The sequence below is a fragment of the Mauremys reevesii genome, linkage group 2 (genome assembly GCF_016161935.1).
Source record: "Mauremys reevesii isolate NIE-2019 linkage group 2, ASM1616193v1, whole genome shotgun sequence".
In the NCBI taxonomy this organism is placed as follows: Eukaryota; Metazoa; Chordata; order Testudines; family Geoemydidae; genus Mauremys; species Mauremys reevesii.
This window is the reverse complement of record NC_052624.1, coordinates 99,100,167-99,117,558: the sequence shown is the minus strand read 5'-3', so window position 1 is coordinate 99,117,558 and position 17,392 is coordinate 99,100,167. Positions and strand designations below refer to the sequence as shown.

At 46.2% G+C, this 17,392-nt stretch overlaps 1 protein-coding gene and 1 long non-coding RNA gene across 2 annotated transcripts in view; one reads left to right on the top strand and one right to left on the bottom strand.

The window, feature by feature from the left end:
- PDIA4 (protein disulfide isomerase family A member 4) overlaps nt 1-6,004 on the top strand; it is a 21,157-nt gene extending 15,153 nt beyond the window's left edge. Inside the window, exons 6-10 of the mRNA XM_039524921.1 lie at nt 755-913; nt 2,821-2,972; nt 3,552-3,708; nt 3,798-4,031; nt 4,777-6,004. Of these exons, the coding sequence (XP_039380855.1) occupies nt 755-913; nt 2,821-2,972; nt 3,552-3,708; nt 3,798-4,031; nt 4,777-5,192 (1,118 nt within the window). The 3' untranslated portion in view covers nt 5,193-6,004. The remainder of the gene's footprint in view (nt 1-754; nt 914-2,820; nt 2,973-3,551; nt 3,709-3,797; nt 4,032-4,776) is intronic.
- The window catches only part of LOC120398023, a 19,384-nt gene extending 1,992 nt beyond the window's left edge, over nt 1-17,392 (bottom strand). The window contains exon 1 of the long non-coding RNA XR_005594141.1: nt 17,152-17,392. This is a non-coding gene — a long non-coding RNA (uncharacterized LOC120398023). The remainder of the gene's footprint in view (nt 1-17,151) is intronic.

Sequence of the window (17,392 nt, the reverse complement as noted above, 5' to 3'; positions counted from 1 at the left end):
GCAACAGCGCAGAAGTAAGGGTAGTAGTACCACAACCCCCCCTACAATAACCTTGTGACCTTCCTCTCCCCCTTCCCTCCACTCCTTTGTAGGTCAGGATCCCTACAATTACAACACTGTGAAATTCCAGATTGAAATAGCTGAAATCATGAAATTTAGGATTTTTAAAATCCCATGACCGTGAAGTAGACCAAAATGGGCCATGAATTTGGTAGGGCCCTACTTATAGCACCTTTTCATATGGGAGACAACTCAAACCAGTTTACAAAAACAAGAAGTTATATATAGGTGACACAGCACTGCCAGTATGGGCAGCCATTCCACTACACAGAGATGTCTCACTTAAGTGCTGACAGTGTTGAGTGCTGTTCTTAACCAGGTTAAAACCCAGGAGGAATTAAAGTCAGCATTTTCAGCTGGTCTCTTGTGTTTTGGATGCTCAATTTCAAATAAATGGGGCTTGGATTTTCAGAAGAGCCAGGTAATCGCAACATCAATTGAATTTGGTAGAAGTAGCAGTTGCTCAGATCTTCTGAAAAGCAGTCTTAAATTGAACACCTGAAATTAGAGGGCCTAAATCTTGATCATTTAGCATTTTTGTTATTGTTGTTTGTTGCTGTAGTACATCTGTTTAGAAAGCTTGATCTCCAACTGAAATGTGGTTTTTGCAAGATTGAAATTGCTTCAGAGGCACAATACCTGAACCTTGCTTTCAAGTAAATCTTCTAAATAACTTTTTTCATTTTTGTCCCAGGTATTGTTGACTACATGATTGACCAGGCTGGTCCTCCATCCAAACAGATTCAGGCTACCAAACAGGTACAAGAATTTCTGAAGGATGGTGATGATGTCATAATCATTGGCATCTTTAATGGAGAGACAGACAAAGCCTATCAGCTGTATCAAGATGCTGGTAAATTATATTTTTCAAATACTAAGCTAAAGGCATTTCTGTGTTCTCCCATGGACTGCCTAGGGGGAGCGTTCACCTATTTCTGCTCTGAGTTTAATTTTTATTTTAGCTTTTCAGTTTATACTTTAATCCTTAGGAATCTGGCAAACCCTCCAGGTAGAGGTCCTCTGAGGGCTACCTATTTCGTAATACTTAGGGACAGCTCTGGGGTGCCTTGTGCCAGGGAAGGAGGGAGGATTTCTGTCTGCTGGTAGCTGACGTACTCTAAGACTCTTGAGAGAGACCAGTCCTGACGTCTCCGCTCCCCTGCCTGCCCTCCTGACATCTGCTGCCTCCCTCCTGACTATTCCAGATGACACTTGCCTCATACTTCCTTGAGTAGGGAGCCAGTGGGAAGAAGCCGGCTGCAATGTATGGCTGCAATAGGAAGTCAGGCCAGGTGTGGGAGAAGAACGGATACAGAACCGGCAGGAGGAGTGTGTGGAAAGGCAAGGCTGGTAGTTGAGAGGCAGTTAATGAGTTGGGGTATATGAGCACCGGGTGGGGGCAGTAGGGTGCAGAGGAAGCTCAAAGTCGTGGGCTCAAAGGGCGCAGAGTGGTGGGAAGGGCCTTATTTTCCTCAGGGGAGGGAGAAGAAGCTTGAAGAATAGGGGCTCTACCTTGGTGGCTGGGAGTGAAGAGGAAGGGGGAAGTATTGAGGATGGGTGCACTTCTCTCCAGTCCCTCCATGCAGATCATTGACAATCCAGTTACTCCTATTCAGTGCTCTGGGAGGAGTGCAGTATTTAAATATACAAGAGGCTAAGCATTTCTGCCTCCCTCCCTTTGGTGGAGAAGGCTGGACACAGATCATTTGAACCAGTCAATGCCCCTCTTAGCATCCACCTGAGGAGGATAGAGAGCAGCAAGACATTCCCTCTTTCCTCTCCTCATGGCAAAGCATACTTGTTAGCTCTTGCTGCTCTGATCACCAGCATGGCAGTACATCTATGTACAATCTATGATTCTACAGCTTCACAATTAATCTGGCCATTCCAACACAGCAAACTGTTGCACTGTCTCTCATTTGGGAGAGAGCCAGAAACATTACTTTGAAAGGTGCCTATTCCAAAATATATTAAAATACATATTATAAAGCTGCTATTTGAAGTTGCTCAGGGTTTTGGAATACTAGAATAAATTTCAGGGGAGATTTCAGGTGAGGTGCAGTCCAAGGTACATGCTGAATTTGTCTGCAGATTCTCACCTGTGGCTGGAAATATAATAATACCTGAGGCAGTATAAAGTTCTAAAAGTTTAGTCTCTAAGATGCTACTACTTTCCAAATCTTGGGGCAAGGGGAGGTTTTCTATAAACTAGAGTTAAAGGATTTTAATCTTAGGCTATGTCTACACTGCCCTGAAGTTTGGATTACCGGGGATGGAGGGCGGGGTACCAAAAAATGCTGTGTTGTAACTCCTGTGTGGATGCTCATGGACTTTAAGGTCAGAAGGGACCATCGTGATCATCTAGTGTGACCTCCTGCACATTGCAGCCCACAGAACCTCACCTGCCTACTCCTGTAAATAGGGTCCTAATCTCTGGTGGAGTTACTGAAGTCCTCCAGCCATTGTTTAAAGCCTTCCAAGTTATAGAGAATTCACCATTTTACACTAGTTTTAGTTTAAACCTGCTGTGGGCATGACCTAAAAGGTTCCTAGTCTGCATTAATGTAATCCTGTTTGAAGAGGATTAAATTAATGCAAACTAGGAGCCTCAAAATTCATGTCTGTAGCATCCACATGGGAGAGTTACAGTGCAGCACTTTGGTACACACCATAGTCCAAATTGCAAGGCTGTGTCAACAAGCCCTCAGGTGCAGTAGCTTTTAGTTGCTAATTATTTTTTCCCCCACCTTAATTTCTCAGCTAATGGCTTAAGAGAAGATTACAAGTTTCACCACACCTTCAGCAGTGAGATCGCAAAATTCTTGAAAGTGACTCCTGGAAAACTGGTGGTCATGCAACCTGAAAAATTTCAGTCAAAACATGAGCCCAAAATGAATGTTTTGGATCTTAAAGTGAGTAGTTTTCTAGGCTATTAGGGAAAATGAAGTCTGCTTGATTACAAGTATGTATGAAGACCCTTTTCATTCATATACATGAGCAGTTCATATCCTCCAACTGGAATTTAATAGTCCAGTTAATTTAGATATTTCCTTAAGATAAGGGCCTGATCCAAGCCCCACTGAAACCAATGGGAATCGTTCCATGGACTTCAGTGGCCTTTGGAGCAAAACTGTTACTTTGGTTTTGGTTTTAGTTACATTGGGTCTGATTTGGCCTCAGTCTGGTTTTATGCTGGTGTAACTCCATTGACCTCAATGGAGTTACTCCTTCTCTTACTTACACAAATGAGAATGGAACCAGCTTTTTTTGCCTCCTAAAATGGCATGAAATCACTTTAATTGTGCCTTTTCCACCTCCAAAGGCTTCATGAGGCCACACTGAAGGCATAAACTACTTCTCCTGTTCAAGGACCTCAGAGATTTATTGTGCATGTTTTATACAAAATACATCTGTATTATAATAGAAATGTACAACTTGAAATTGTATTCATTTATTTAAACTAAGTGCAGCACTCTTTTTATTTTAAACAGGATTCTACTGATGGGTCTGAAATAAAGGATCATGTGGCAAAACATGCTTTGCCACTAGTTGGTCATCGCAAGACCTCCAATGATGCTAAGAGATATGCTAAGCGTCCTCTAGTGGTTGTCTACTATACTGTAGACTTCAGTTTTGATTATCGTGTTGGTGAGTTTAACTCTTGTGAGCTTCCCCCAAAATAATTGTCTTTGGGGAAGAGAGAAATTGCTAATTCTATTGTGTTCTGATGATTTCAGCTACCCAGTACTGGAGAAGCAAAGTCTTAGAGGTGGCCAAAGACTTCCCTGAATATACTTTTGCCATTTCTGATGAGGAAGATTATTCTTCTGAAATAAAGGATCTGGGGCTGATTGACAGTGGGGAAGATGTTAACGCTGCAATCCTGGATGAAGGTGGCAAGAAATATACCATGGAACCAGAGGAGTTTGACTCTGATGTGCTCAGGGAATTCATTTTGGCATTCAAAAAAGGTAAAAACCCCAAAACACAGGGTTGGTGATCTGTGGGGTTGGCAAAGGGACTGTGCGCACATGGAGGCAGGTTGTGTTTTTTGGGTTTTTTGTTTTGGTGGTGGTTGGGTGTTTTGTCCTGTTCTTCCCCACCACACCCCTCCCCCTGGATCTGTTTCTGAAACAGAACTCTGTGTTAGACAGGTGATAGCTATCTCTTGCCCCTTTCTTGCATTTGTATCTTGGTTAACTGTGTGTTGCTCAGACTACACAGTGGCATCTAGACAAATCTAGCTATGTACTAACACACTGTGTGTGTCTGTCAGTCACTTGAAAGGGTTGGTAAGCCTCAAATTTTCTTATGCTTGCTCATGAAATATGTATGTTCAAATGACAGCAGTCCTTTATACTAGCAATGGAATATGAATAATGAACCAGTATGTGTCTATTATTATGGTGATGGACACCAATATAAGAAAAGAGAAGATTTTCATCAAAGAAATGGATTTCACCGTCCATATTCCACCAGCTTGTTGTATTAAAAATTAAGTAGCTAACCCAGGTTTCAAACAGAGGGTAAATTTATTCAGCTGGTGAAGCACACGTCTTCCCTTGTTTGAACTGGTGCAACTACACTCCTTGCTGGCCACCAATGGTTGAAATCAGGATTTATCCTCAGAATATTAAAGCCTCTCTCTAGAGGAGACTTAATTCAGTCTAATGGTGGCCTCTTTTGTTGACTTCACTTTCTGTTTTGTTTTTCTAGGAAAACTGAAACCTATTGTGAAATCCCAGCCAGTACCAAAAAATAACAAAGGGCCTGTGAAGATTGTGGTGGGTAAAACATTCGACACCATAGTAATGGATCCAAAGACTGATGTCCTAATAGAGTTCTATGCCCCCTGGTGTGGACACTGCAAGCAACTGGAACCTGTATACACTGAACTGGCTAAAAAATATAAGAACCAGAAAAACCTAGTCATTGCCAAGATGGATGCTACTGCCAATGACGTGACAAATGATCACTACAAAGTGGAAGGATTTCCCACCATCTATTTTGCTCCCAGCAACAACAAAAAGAACCCTATTAAATTTGAAGGCGGGAATAGAGACTTAGAGCATTTGAGTAAATTTGTAGAGGAACATGCAACAAAACTAACCAGGACAAAAGAAGAGCTTTAGATGAGCTGAGGGTGGAGAAAGAATTGTTTGTACGTTGTAGGGAAAGCAAGTTACTCACAAAATTTGTTGAGGGAACAATTCAGCAGTTTAAGCAAAGGGGATTCTTGAGCAGAAAAAATATTGCAGTATCTGATTTCTATATTACAAAAGAAAAATCATTCTGGACACTGAACTTCTGTCTGACATGAATGTCTTTAGGCTAGTTATAATTTTGATCTTTGGAGGAAAAATACAGTCTATTTTTTGTGACTACCTTTTGAGCTTGATTTTTTTTTTTTTTTTTTAATTACAGTGCAGTTTGTTTGGGGTATTTTTTTAACTCTCTCTAAGATTTATAAAAAAAAAAATCTGCCAGACCGGCTTGTATCTGCCTCTTCATGTTGGTTGGGTTTTTTAAGTTCTTTTTCTATTTGAATTTGAACAGCTGTGTTTCATGTGGCTGTATCACTTTCTGTCTTTGAGGATGAGAAGGGAATTTTAAAATGGAGACAACTGTCTTATCAAGATCAGATGCAAACAGAGGTGCTAACTCGACATGCTTCTACACCTGTCTGCTTTTGCTTTATGCATGTCATTTTAGGATTATACTTCTGTTCCCTACAAAAACACGAAGATGTGTCTGTTCATCAGTGGCTTCACCCTTCCCCTCTCCTTTCACTCCTTTACTCCCAGGGACTGTATTGAATATACTCTTAAAAAGTGAAGTGTAATACTTGAAGTAGGAGTATATGATGACATATGTTGCTTAATACTGTAATGCAGTCTAGAGAGAGGCTTTAATATTCTGAGAATAAACCCTGATTTCAACCATTGGTGGCCAGCAAGGAGTGTAGTTGCACCATTTCAAGCAAGGGAAGATGTGATCTTCACCAGCTGAAAAAACTTACCCTCTGTTTGAAACCTCAGCTAGCTAGCTAGTTAATACAACAAGCTAGTGGAATATGGACAATGGAATCCATTTCCTTGATAAAATCTTCCCCTTTCTTATATTGGTGTTCACCACCATAATAATACACATACTGGTGGGTTTAAGCATTATGGGCTTCATTTCTTTTGGCAAAGGGTTAGGGGCTTTTGTTCATAGTAGTCTTTTAAAGAAAATGGACAGATCCTTGTTATTTAACAATGTACTGTTATACGTCTACCTGCAGTGGGTTGCCACAGAACTAACTGCAGCTGCTGTGGACTGTTTTTCAGGTATTCGGTCCTAAAATTCTTGAAAGTGCTCCTCAACTTTGCATGCGCAGCTTTAGACATGTCCTTTTTTTTGTTTTGTTTTGGTTTTTTGTTGGGTTTTTTTTTTTTTAAGTGCTCAACATTCTTTGGAAAAAACAGCCTGCAGGTGTCTAATGTTAAACCATCCAAAATTATTTTTAAAAAACAAAACTGAAAAGTCTGGCCTTAATAATTTTTAGAAGGTGTCTCTTACTGGGAATACCACAGAGCTAATTTGGGGGGGGGGGCGTGTTGAAGCTCAGAAAGTATTTCTGTACTAGTGACCCTTCTCCTTATTTGTGGTTCAAATGTTTGGGTGCCATGTAGACTCTCTTAAAAATCCATATAATCCACCCAGAAGAAAGACCAGAGTTTAGTTAATGATTGTTCAAAGGTTGGGCTGAAAAGAGAAATGGTGGGAAGAGGGGGCTGGCAATAGAGTCTGACAGGGACCTTTTGGATTGCTTACTTTAAAGAAAGCTGCCAAAATCTCAGGTTTAATAGTTTTCCTACATGATACTGATGAAAGCCAATTAAGGGGCAATTGCCCCTTGTAATTTGGAACAAAAGTTTTCTGTTGTGTAATTTCTGACTCTCTCTTGTATGCTGTTTCCAGTGCCAGACCCCATACTTGACTGTTTGGGGTTTTTTTTTTCCTTTGTTAGGTTGGAGGAAGGATTGTGAAAACCCCAGATTGTAATGTGCTTGAAACAAGTGACTTTTATAGGAAGTGGGTTTTAAAAATAAAATCTCTAGGAGCACTGTATCACCTCTCTTCTCAGAGGTTTAATATTGCAGCGTGCTCCATTTAAGGTATTTCCACGGAGAAAACTCTCAGTATAACACTGTTTACAGGCACATCCCAGACCCTAACAATGTTGTTCTGTACCCTGGACTATAATGACCCTTATACCTCCTAACTTTTCCTTTATAACTTGTTTGTTAATTCTCCACAATGTCTAAAACAAAACTTAAGTTCTGCGGTAACATGCAGAATCATGCTCCTATCTTATTCCCTCTGTGCTCTCTTATTGGAGCAATATGACACTCCACTGCCTGTGATGGGCTATTCATTATACTCATGTTATGCCTGAGCTGTCAACATACCTAGGAAAAAATGAATATCACCTTGTTTGTGTTACAGGAGTTTTACATTCCACCCCTGACTTCCTTTTATTAAAGAATTGAATTGAAGCTAGTGACCACAGATTTTGCTGCTGGAATGTGCTCAGATATTGCAGTGATAAGCACAGGACAAGAACCTATATAGGATATTCTGGTTCAAATATTATGGGCTGTTGAGTGGCCTTCAACTCCTATTTATCAGAACTAAGGGTGCTCCCCCCCCCCCCCCCCATACACAATCAGGTCTGAGTCACTGCTTTGGTTTGAGGTACTGTGATCACTTCCTAGTAAGCCGCCATGACTGTTTCCTTCCATCTACTGTAAAGCGAAGGAGGTTGTCATGGGGGGAAAAGACAGAGATTCATAACACAAGCACGGAGATGTTTTTTGTAGAATGTCGTGCTTGTAAAATGTGAAAGATGCAACTCTTTTTGAATTCTGGTGTCACAACCAGAAACAGCGTTAGTTGTAGCCCTCCTAATGTCCCCTGATGCCATCCTACTAGTGTTGCAACTCTGGCAGGAACACACACTCTCCAATGTGAAAAGGTAGGTCATTCTCTATTCTCACTGTGTGTTCCTGATTGCTGCCAGTTGTGATGTGAGCACTGGGCATTCCAATCTTACACTTACTGTATAAGCTGATATGTGTTTGGTCAACTGAGCCCTTCTGGGCTTTAGGCTATGTGATTAGGGCTAAATTCAAGCCCACGATACAGGAAAATAAGTGGAGAACCCTCTATCTCTTCCCTACCCTTTGGAGTCATTCAGTCTCTACATGCAAATGGACACCGGTTTGTTTGTTTTTTGGCTCAGTTCTTAAATATATTTCAGCTTGTCTGAATTGATAACCTATCTTTTATTCTTGCCGAACAAATAGTATTAGTCAGCTTATTGTTTGTTTTTTTTATGCGATCCAGCAAGATTTTGCTAGTTGAAAGCCCTTTCAGCTCTTATTCCAAAACAAATCCATTTTCTCTGTTAAGAGACAGCAAGGAAAGGCACTAACCCCCCAGTCGCAACTGGAAGGGTGAGAACTGCAACACTTGCCATTCAGGCCTAAGGCTTCCCTTTCCTTTTGTACCTTTTACAGTCCTTCTGAACAGACAAAATCGGTTGGATTTTGCTCAAAAGCTTTTTCTGGCTCCTTCCCAAGAGTGGCAGGTATCAAACTCCTTGTTACTTTTGAAGGTGCTCTACAACATACTCAGTGTTATCTTAACAATTGCACATTTGTGCCAGTTTTAAAGATCAGAAGGATGCCCTTCCCCCAAACCAAACCAAGTCTGCATCTTCAAAAATAGAACTTCTCCAAGCACGACTCTTCCCAGCACACACTAAAATCTTACGATGTTGCTTCTGTGTGAAGACCTTGAATTGAGCTTTGTTTTCAAAGTATTTGAAGAGTTTTCTAGCCTTGTATACATTCCTCCCTATCCACACTTAGGAACAGGAGAAAATAACTTCACTCTGCAGTGCAAGGAGCAGAATTTTATTCTAGAGGGGCGGGGGGAGGAATAGTGGGGAGAGATCAGATAGGGTATAGAAAGAGCTGGCTGTAATAGTGCTTGCTACATTTCTGTCAGTTGTGAGGTGCAGAATAACTGTCTCCCACTCACTGTGTACAAACATTTGTGAGCTGAGTGGTACAGCAAACCAAATGCCAGTCATTAATTTCCTTCTGGTGGCTTTGCTTTACTGTCTTTTAGGTGCTCCTATGTCTGCCATTACTGTGGTATCTGAGCACCTCACACCCTCTAAGGTAGCTATGCCTCACAACACCCTGTTACCCTGGAATTTGACATTCCTGCATGTACCCCAGGACTTGACAGTACCGCAGTCAGCCATTTTGTATGTTCAGCCACTGCTGACTGAAAACCAAACATCACATAGCTAGGAAATCTTAGGCCTTTGAGACAGTCCAACAGCTGCCTACTTGCAGTTTAATTAGACTGGGAGGATGGGCCAGATTTTTTTTCTCAATAGCTACCTTGGTTTTAGGTGGCCCTGACATATTATTGTACCTAAAAAATATTAAGTTTTTAAGTATTAATTTAATTATTTAAATTGTTAAAATTTAAAAAATTGGTGATGCAGTACAGGTTGCTACACTGACCACTTGGAGTCACTAGAGGTTATACGCTTAAGTTACTATAAAAAATTAGGTAAAAGTATATACCTCAGAGCAGTCTGAGGGAGTTTTTCTTAGCACAGGGAGCTGACATTTCCACTCCCCATCAGCTGGACAGAAAGAGGGCCCCTAGAAGTCCAGCTGGTGATCACTCGAAACCATCTCAGACTATGGGTAACTATATTTGAAATGTCCTAAACTTATTGCGTGTGTTTGTGTGTGTCTGCTTAATATCGAATAAATAACTGTTTTAGATAAGAGCACACTTGTTTTTATCAATCAGAGGGAATTGCTGTGTTCCCATTGATTTATTCCTGACATTGTCGTAAGTTAATTTACCACTGCTTTGGGTTCTGAAAACCCCAGATAACAGACTTGGCAAGCCAGGCATGGTGGAGAGGAAGGGAAAAGACGGTTACTCACCTTTGTAACTGTTGTTCTTTGAGATGTGTTGCTCATATCCATTCCAGTTAGGTGTGCGCGCTGTGCGTGCACGTTCGTCGGAAGATTTTTACCCTAGCAACTCCCGGTGGGTCGGCTGGGTCACCCCCTAGAGTGGCGCCACCGTGGCGCCGGATATATACCCCTGCCGACCCGACCGCTCCTCAGTTCCTTCTTGCCGGATACTCCGACAGTGGGGAAGGAGGGCGGGTTTGGAATGGATATGAGCAACACATCTCGAAAAACAGTTACAAAGGTGAATAACCGTCTTTTCTTCTTCGAGTGATTGCTCATATCCATTCCAGTTAGGTGATTCCCAAGCCTTACCTCGGTGGTGGGGTCGGAGTGAGATGTCGCAGAGTGTAAAACTGCAGAGCCAGCATGTTCCGAACCCCCGGGAGAGGATGCTATGGGGTCTATGGAGTGGACTATACAGAAGTCCCAGAGTCGCACGGCCTCCTGACAAAGGGGCGAGGACCTTGTCCCACCCTGTTTGTTTATATAGTACATGGCCGTCATGTTGTCGGTGAATATTGACACACAACGGCCCTGCAAATGCTGTTTGAATGCCTGGCAAGCAAGGCGGACTGCTCTCAGCTCCCGGACATTGATGTGCAAGGCCGGTTCCTGGAGTGACCAAAGGCCTTGAGTGAGTAGATGACCGAGGTGAGCACCCCAACCGAGAGATGATGCGTCCATCGTCAGGGATGCCGAGGGCTGGGGTGGATGGAATGGCAGCCCTGTGCAGATGTGCGAGGTGGTCAGCCACCATTTGAGGGAGTCTAAGACGCTCAGGGGAATGGTGACTATCATGTCTATGGCATCTCTGCGGGGTCAGTACACTGAGTTGAGCCATGATTGGAGGGGACGGAGGCGTAGCCTGGCGCATTTCGTCACAAACGTGCAGGCTGCCATGTGACCCAGGAGACCCCGGCAGGTGCGAACTATAGTTAACGGAGCAGCTTGCAGACTCCGGATGATGGCCACCATTGCCTGAAACCGGGGCAGCGGTAAGCAGGCTCTGGCAAGGTTTGAGTCCAGGGTGGCGCCAATGAAGTCTATCCTCTGAGTGGGAATCAGAGTGGATTTTTCCGCATTGATCAGTAGGCCTAGGTGTAGGAAGAGGTCCTTGACAATGCGGACGTGATGGGTCACCTGCGCCTCGGAGGTCCCCCGGATGAGCCAGTCCAGATACGGAAACACAGCAGCGGAGGTGGGCGGCGACTACAGCCATGCACTTGGTGAATACTCTTGGAGCTGTTGAGAGGCCGAAGGGGAGGACCGCGAACTGAAAATGTTGGCGGTTGACTACGAACCGGAGGAACCTCCTGTGAGGTGGGTAGATGGCTATGTGGAAATAGGCATCTTGCATGTCGAGGGTGGCATACGAGTCTCCGGGATCCAGGGATGGGATGATGGTCCCTAAGGATACCATGCAGAACTTCAACTTTATCATGAATGTGTTGAGTTTCCGCAGGTCCAGGATGGGTCTGAGACCTCCCTTTGCCTTGGGGATTAGGAAGTAGCGGGAGTAAAACCCCTTGCCCCACTCGTGGTCTGGCACCTCCTCTATGGCTCCTTTGGCAAGGAGCGCCTGAACCTTCTGAAGGAGGAATCGCTCGTGAGAGGGGTCCCTGAAGAGGGACGAGGAGGGTGGATGGGAGGGGGGGCGTGAAATAAGTTGGAGGTGGTACCCAAATTCCAGCGTGCGTAAGACCCAGCGATCTGAAGTTAGCTGGGACCACGCAGGGAGGAAAAATGAGAGATGGTTGGAGAAAGGCGGGAACGGATCCTTTAAAGAAACTGGTACAACGCCCTCAGGCGCCCCTTCAAAAGGAAGGTTTCGGCCCTGTGGGAGGCTTGGAGGGACCTCAGTTTTGGCCCCCTTGGTTGCCCGACTGCCGTCGGTGACCTGTCCTGCCCCGCCCTCTGGCAAGGTCTTGTCTTTGCCTGGGCTGAGGGTATGGGCGGTGTGGTTGAGAGCGGAAGGGCCTGCGCTGCGTTACTGGCGTATGCATGCCCAACGAGCGCATAATGACACTGTTGTCTTTTAAGCTTTGCAGCCTAGAGTCAGTTTTGTCCGAAAAGAGACCTTGTCCTTCAAAGGGGAGGTCCTGAATTGTATATTGGAGCTCCGGGGGGAGGCCTGAGACCTGCAACCACGAGAGATGTCGCATAGTGACCCGTGAGGCTAGCGTCCTGGCTGCTGAGTCCGCAGCGTCTAGGGAAGCCTGGAGGGAAGTTCTCGCCACTTTTTTCCCTTCATCTAGGATAGCCACAAACTCCTGATGGGAGTCCTGGAGGAGCAATTCCTTAAATTTGTCCGCTGCTGCCCAGGTATTATAGTTGTTATAGTGGCTAAGGAGGGCTTGTTGGTTCGCCACGCGGAGTTGGAGGGCCCCTGCGGAATAGACTTTGTGCCCCAGCAAGTCCATGCGCCTAGTGTCTTTAGATTTAGGGGCTGGAGCCTGCTGTCCATGGCGCTCCCTCTCATTAACCGACTGGACAACGAGGGAGCAAGGTGGGGGGTGGACATACAAATAGTCATAGCCCTTGGAGGGCACCATATATTTACGTTCCATGCCACGTGCAGCAGGTGGGACGGAGGCCGGAGACTGCCAGATCGTGTTGGCATTGGCCTGGATTGTCCGAATGAAGGGAAGAGCCACTCTCGTGGGGGCATCAGACGACAAAATGTCCACCACTAGGTCCTCCACCTCTGGTACCTCTTCGACCTGTAAGTTCATATTTTGTGCAACACGTCTGAGGAGGTCCTGGTGGGCAAAGAGGTCGATTGGGGGAGGGCCGACAGATGAGGTTCCGGCTACAGCCTCATCAGGGGAGGAAGAGGAGGAGAGACCCGGGACAAGTTGGTCGGTCGAGGGCTTATCATGGTGGGTGGGTTGTGCCTCCCCGGGGAGTTGAGAGTCCTGAGGTTGGGCCGACACTTCCTCTGCAGGAGAGGGAGGAGGACGGCTTATCGTTGCCTCCAGCACCCGATGTTCTGCGGTGGCAGAGCCCGACGGACCTGGGGGTGCACCTTGGGCCTGATGATATGCCCACGGTGTCCAGAAACCCCACTGTTGAGGTCCCTGATCCTGAGCCCGGGGCTCGTGGAACAGTGCAGCAGGCACATCAGCGTCCTGGGCATACGTGCTATCTGCCTATGAAGACACGGATGGGTGCCTGGATGGCCGGTGGGGGGCCGAGCGATGGTATGAGGCCCTCTCCCGCGTTGGTGATCTCGGTGCCAGGGATCAGTGCCTGGAGCCATACCGGTGCCGAGAGCGAGACCGGGACCTGCGACCAGCCCTGTGCCGGGAGGTCGACCTGGATCTCGACGGTCTCCGTCAGGAACGGCTGCGAGAGTCTCGGTGCCGGGATCGGTGCCGAGAGCTGGAACGAGATACCGATCCATACCGTGAGTACGACTGGTACCGATATGGCGATCGGTGCCGGGACTGCGAGCAGCGTCAGGACCGTGAGCGGCCCTGAGAAGGCGAACGGCGCCGGGACCTAGATTGAGATCGGTGCCGGCCTGCCGAGCCAACTGAGATAGGCGTCGTCATTGCAGGTTTGCCTCCGGAATGTAGTATCCGCACCGGCAGTGCCGGGGGTTGAGGCAGGAAAGACTCAGTCATAGCGATAAGGTCCCTTGCAGCCGAGAACATCTCAGGCGTAGACGGGACCGTAAGCTCAACCACAGGCGGGGAGCTCTCCGGGACCGGACTCGACGGACCTCTCAGGACCAGAGTCAACGGTACCACAGCCGTCGGTGCCGCAGCAGGTGTAGGTGCCGGGCAGTCCGAACAGGGTTGAGTCTGAGTCGTTGAAGGCATCGAAGAAGTAGAGGACTTCGACCTCTTCTGTCTTGGCGAGAGGGATCGGTGTCGAACAGGGCCCTGCACCGGAGTGTCTTAGCGGTGTCTTAGCGGTGCCGGCGCGTTCCGGTGCTAGAGGAACGCTGCTGGAGGTGCGGTCGGCGCTCGGTGCCGAGGACGGAGGGTTCAAAGCCGCCTCCATGAGGAGAGTCTTTAAGCGAAAGTCCCTCTCCTTCTTTGTCCTCGGCTTAAATGCCTTGCAAATTCGACACTTATCTGATACGTGCGATTCCCCGAGGCACTTTAGGCACGAGTCGTGGAGATCGCTTGTGGGCATCGGCTTTTTACAGGCCAAGCACGGCTTGAACCCTGGTGAACCGGGCATGGGCCCCGGCACCAGGTGCGGGGAAGGGGCTAATGCCCAAACCTCGCTAACTGTTTCTAAACTAACTATCTAAGAACTATTTATACTAATTACATTATATATTTAAAACAACTATATACAGAAAGTTATCAATAACAAGGAGAAGCTAGGGAAGTGGAGGACAGCTAAGCCGTGCTCCACTGTTCCAACGACCGACACGGGTGGTAAGAAGGAACTGAGGAGCGGTCGGGTCGGCAGGGGTATATAACCGGTGCCATGGTGGCGCCACTCTAGGGGGCGACCCAGCTGACCCACCGGGAGTTGCTAGAGTAAAAATCTTGCAACCAACGTGCACGCACGGCGCGCACACCTAACTGGAATGGATATGAGCAAGCACTCGAAGAAGAATGATTGATACAAATGGTCTGTGTTTGCCATAGGGGAGAAGGACACAAAACAGGGTTGCAAACCTGTAATTTTCTGTGGTGTAGTCCCACTTTGATGTACAGATACATTCCATTACTGATTCAAGGCTCAGGCTAATAAGCCTGGTTGAGTGAGAAAATGTCAGAAGGACAGAATATCTGGAAAGTTAGAGATAGTATTGGAATACAGCTTGATTGATTTTTGTACAGGAGCATAGTAATGGCTTTTGGAAGTCCAGAGCCTTTATCGGTCCCAGAGCATTCCTTCAGCTCTGAAAGCAATGGGAAACCTAGTTAGTGTGGGAATGTGGATGGCAGCGACAGTTTTAGCTGAGTTGCCAAAGGAGTCCCAGGCAGGTCACAGGGAATGTAAGAGACAAATCTGTGCTCTCAGAGCCATGTTGGGAGAGCAAAAGGGAATAGTGGCTAGGATCAGAGGGAGTTGTAGCCTAGGGCGGGTGGGAAGCAAGTCAGAGAATCTTGACTCGGATCCTTATTATGAGTAGAAGAGGGATAGTCTCCACGAGTTTCCTTTTCCTTGGGACTCTTCAGGGCAGTCCCTGTATGGTTCCTTGCTTGAAACAGTGGAGGAGCTGCACATGCCCACACCTGTAGCCCCCAGGGTCAGAAAGATTGGCCCTCAAGGGGGTAACCGGGTAGAGCCACAGGGAAATTGATTGGCCCATTAAAATGGAGCACAGCCTTGGAATGGTCGGCAAGGATACCTGGCACCCCCTGTCTCACTCCAGTGGATGTGGCAGCAACTCGCACTCTCTGAGCCAGGATAGGGCCGAAGGGTATGAGTTCACTGATGCTTTGGCCCATGGAGCCCCACTTCTAGAATTGTTGTTGCTGTCTGTACTTTTCTTGACTTTGGTTTTTGTTTTTTTTTCTAAGTTGTTCTTCACACACACACTCCTCTTGCCCCCTTTTTTCCCCTTTCTGCTGCTTCTCTCTCCCACTCCTTTTCCCTCTTCCACTTCTCTCTCCCCCCACTTCACTTCCTCTCCCTCCCCTGCTGTCTCTGCTGTTTTTCTTCTTTTGTATGTTTTTGTTTTGAAAGTTAAGGGTTAATGCTACAGCTGAAAGTATTTTACTGTCCTTGAAGATATGGTTGCCAAGCAATAAGACTGCTTGGAAGCAGTTTTGACAAAAGCAGTAATTAAACAAAAGAAGGATTTGGGCCCACGGCCATAATGATCTGTGGCTCTGCATGAACCAATCTCATTTAAAGCAATAACCCTCCCATTTAAGGTTTTGAAGGAAGCCAAGGGTTAAAGAGGAGAAAAGAAAGAGGAGGGAGACGGCCTACAAAAGCTGGGGCAGAGCCCATATCCCTAGTGGGTGGAAATTTGGAAAGGGGCTGTTGGAACTTAATTCTGGGATACAGCTCAAAATCAAAGCTGCTAGAACTTTTTAACCCTTCCACAATCAGATTGTGTAGAAACTGGAGCCCCAGGCCACATAACCCTGACTGGCCCCTGGGAGACATCTGTCTGTTTTATTGCGAGTGGTGAGCATTAGATGCTTGGTGTGTGTATACTGTTGATATATTGACATGTACATGTTTCTATTCACTGTGTGAAGGTTCCTCCACTGGAAATGGGCATGTGTCCTGAGCCCATGGAGGGCAGAGCCCGGAGCCCTAAATGACACCCATAAATTGGGTAGGCAACCTAGGTCATTTGGACTGAATTGATAGAACCAGATACAGATGGACAGGATACCTGTGCCCTTTCTACAGCCAAGGTTTGAAACCTAGTGGCAGGATGACCACAGCAGACATCAAAAAAGGGGACTAGGAGGGTTGGGGGCTAGCTGAGGAGCCCACCCTCCTTGCTAAATGGGTGGCGGAATGAGGTCCATCTCCATGGGGACAGGATGCCTTCCAGGGAAAGGAAGCACTTTAGCCCACTTACAAGGGGTTTAAAGTATACTGTAATGACATGAAGCCAAAACCAGAGAAAAATACGATAAAGGCAGCATTAGGGAAAGCTGCCAGTAATCTTTTGAGTTTAGTGTTACTCCAGAAAAAGAAGCTGTGTTGCAGGGATTGTACTTGGTGGCTAAGTCTTTACCAGAAAAATGCAACACTTAAGAAACTTAATGCAAAAAGCATAAGAATTAGCTGTGTGATGCTAAAAAAACACAGCCCTCTAAGAGAATGGAAGGTATAAGCATAGGTGAAAGTAAAATACAGCTCTTACCGGTAGGGGTCCCACTCTGCCCCTCCTGGAAGGGGCGGGGCCAGGGGTGGACGTAAGTTACATTTCTTACCCGTACAGTCCAAACATAAGCAACCCAACTCTCCTACATACTTCATGGATCCCTCCCATTGCATGACTTAGATATAGAAAATAAAGCTACTATTACTACTACCAGTACTGTTTGTAATAAAACTTTACTATTGGAATAAGCCTGAAAAACTAAAAACTCACCGTCACATTTTTCTCCTTGTCCTCCCTCCTCTTCCTCCAGCCAGGCTGTCCAACGCCGCTAGGCTCCATGTTCCCTTGACCCCCGCACTCAGCAGGGGCTGCAGGGGCTCCCCTCTAGCTTGTAGCAGGGAGCAGGGGGACGGGCTGAGGGAGAAGCCTCCCCAGGTAGCCTGCTGCCTGCATAAGAACAGTTTAAACTTAGCTGTTCACTGGGTGGTCTGAACTGCGATTCGTGGCTATT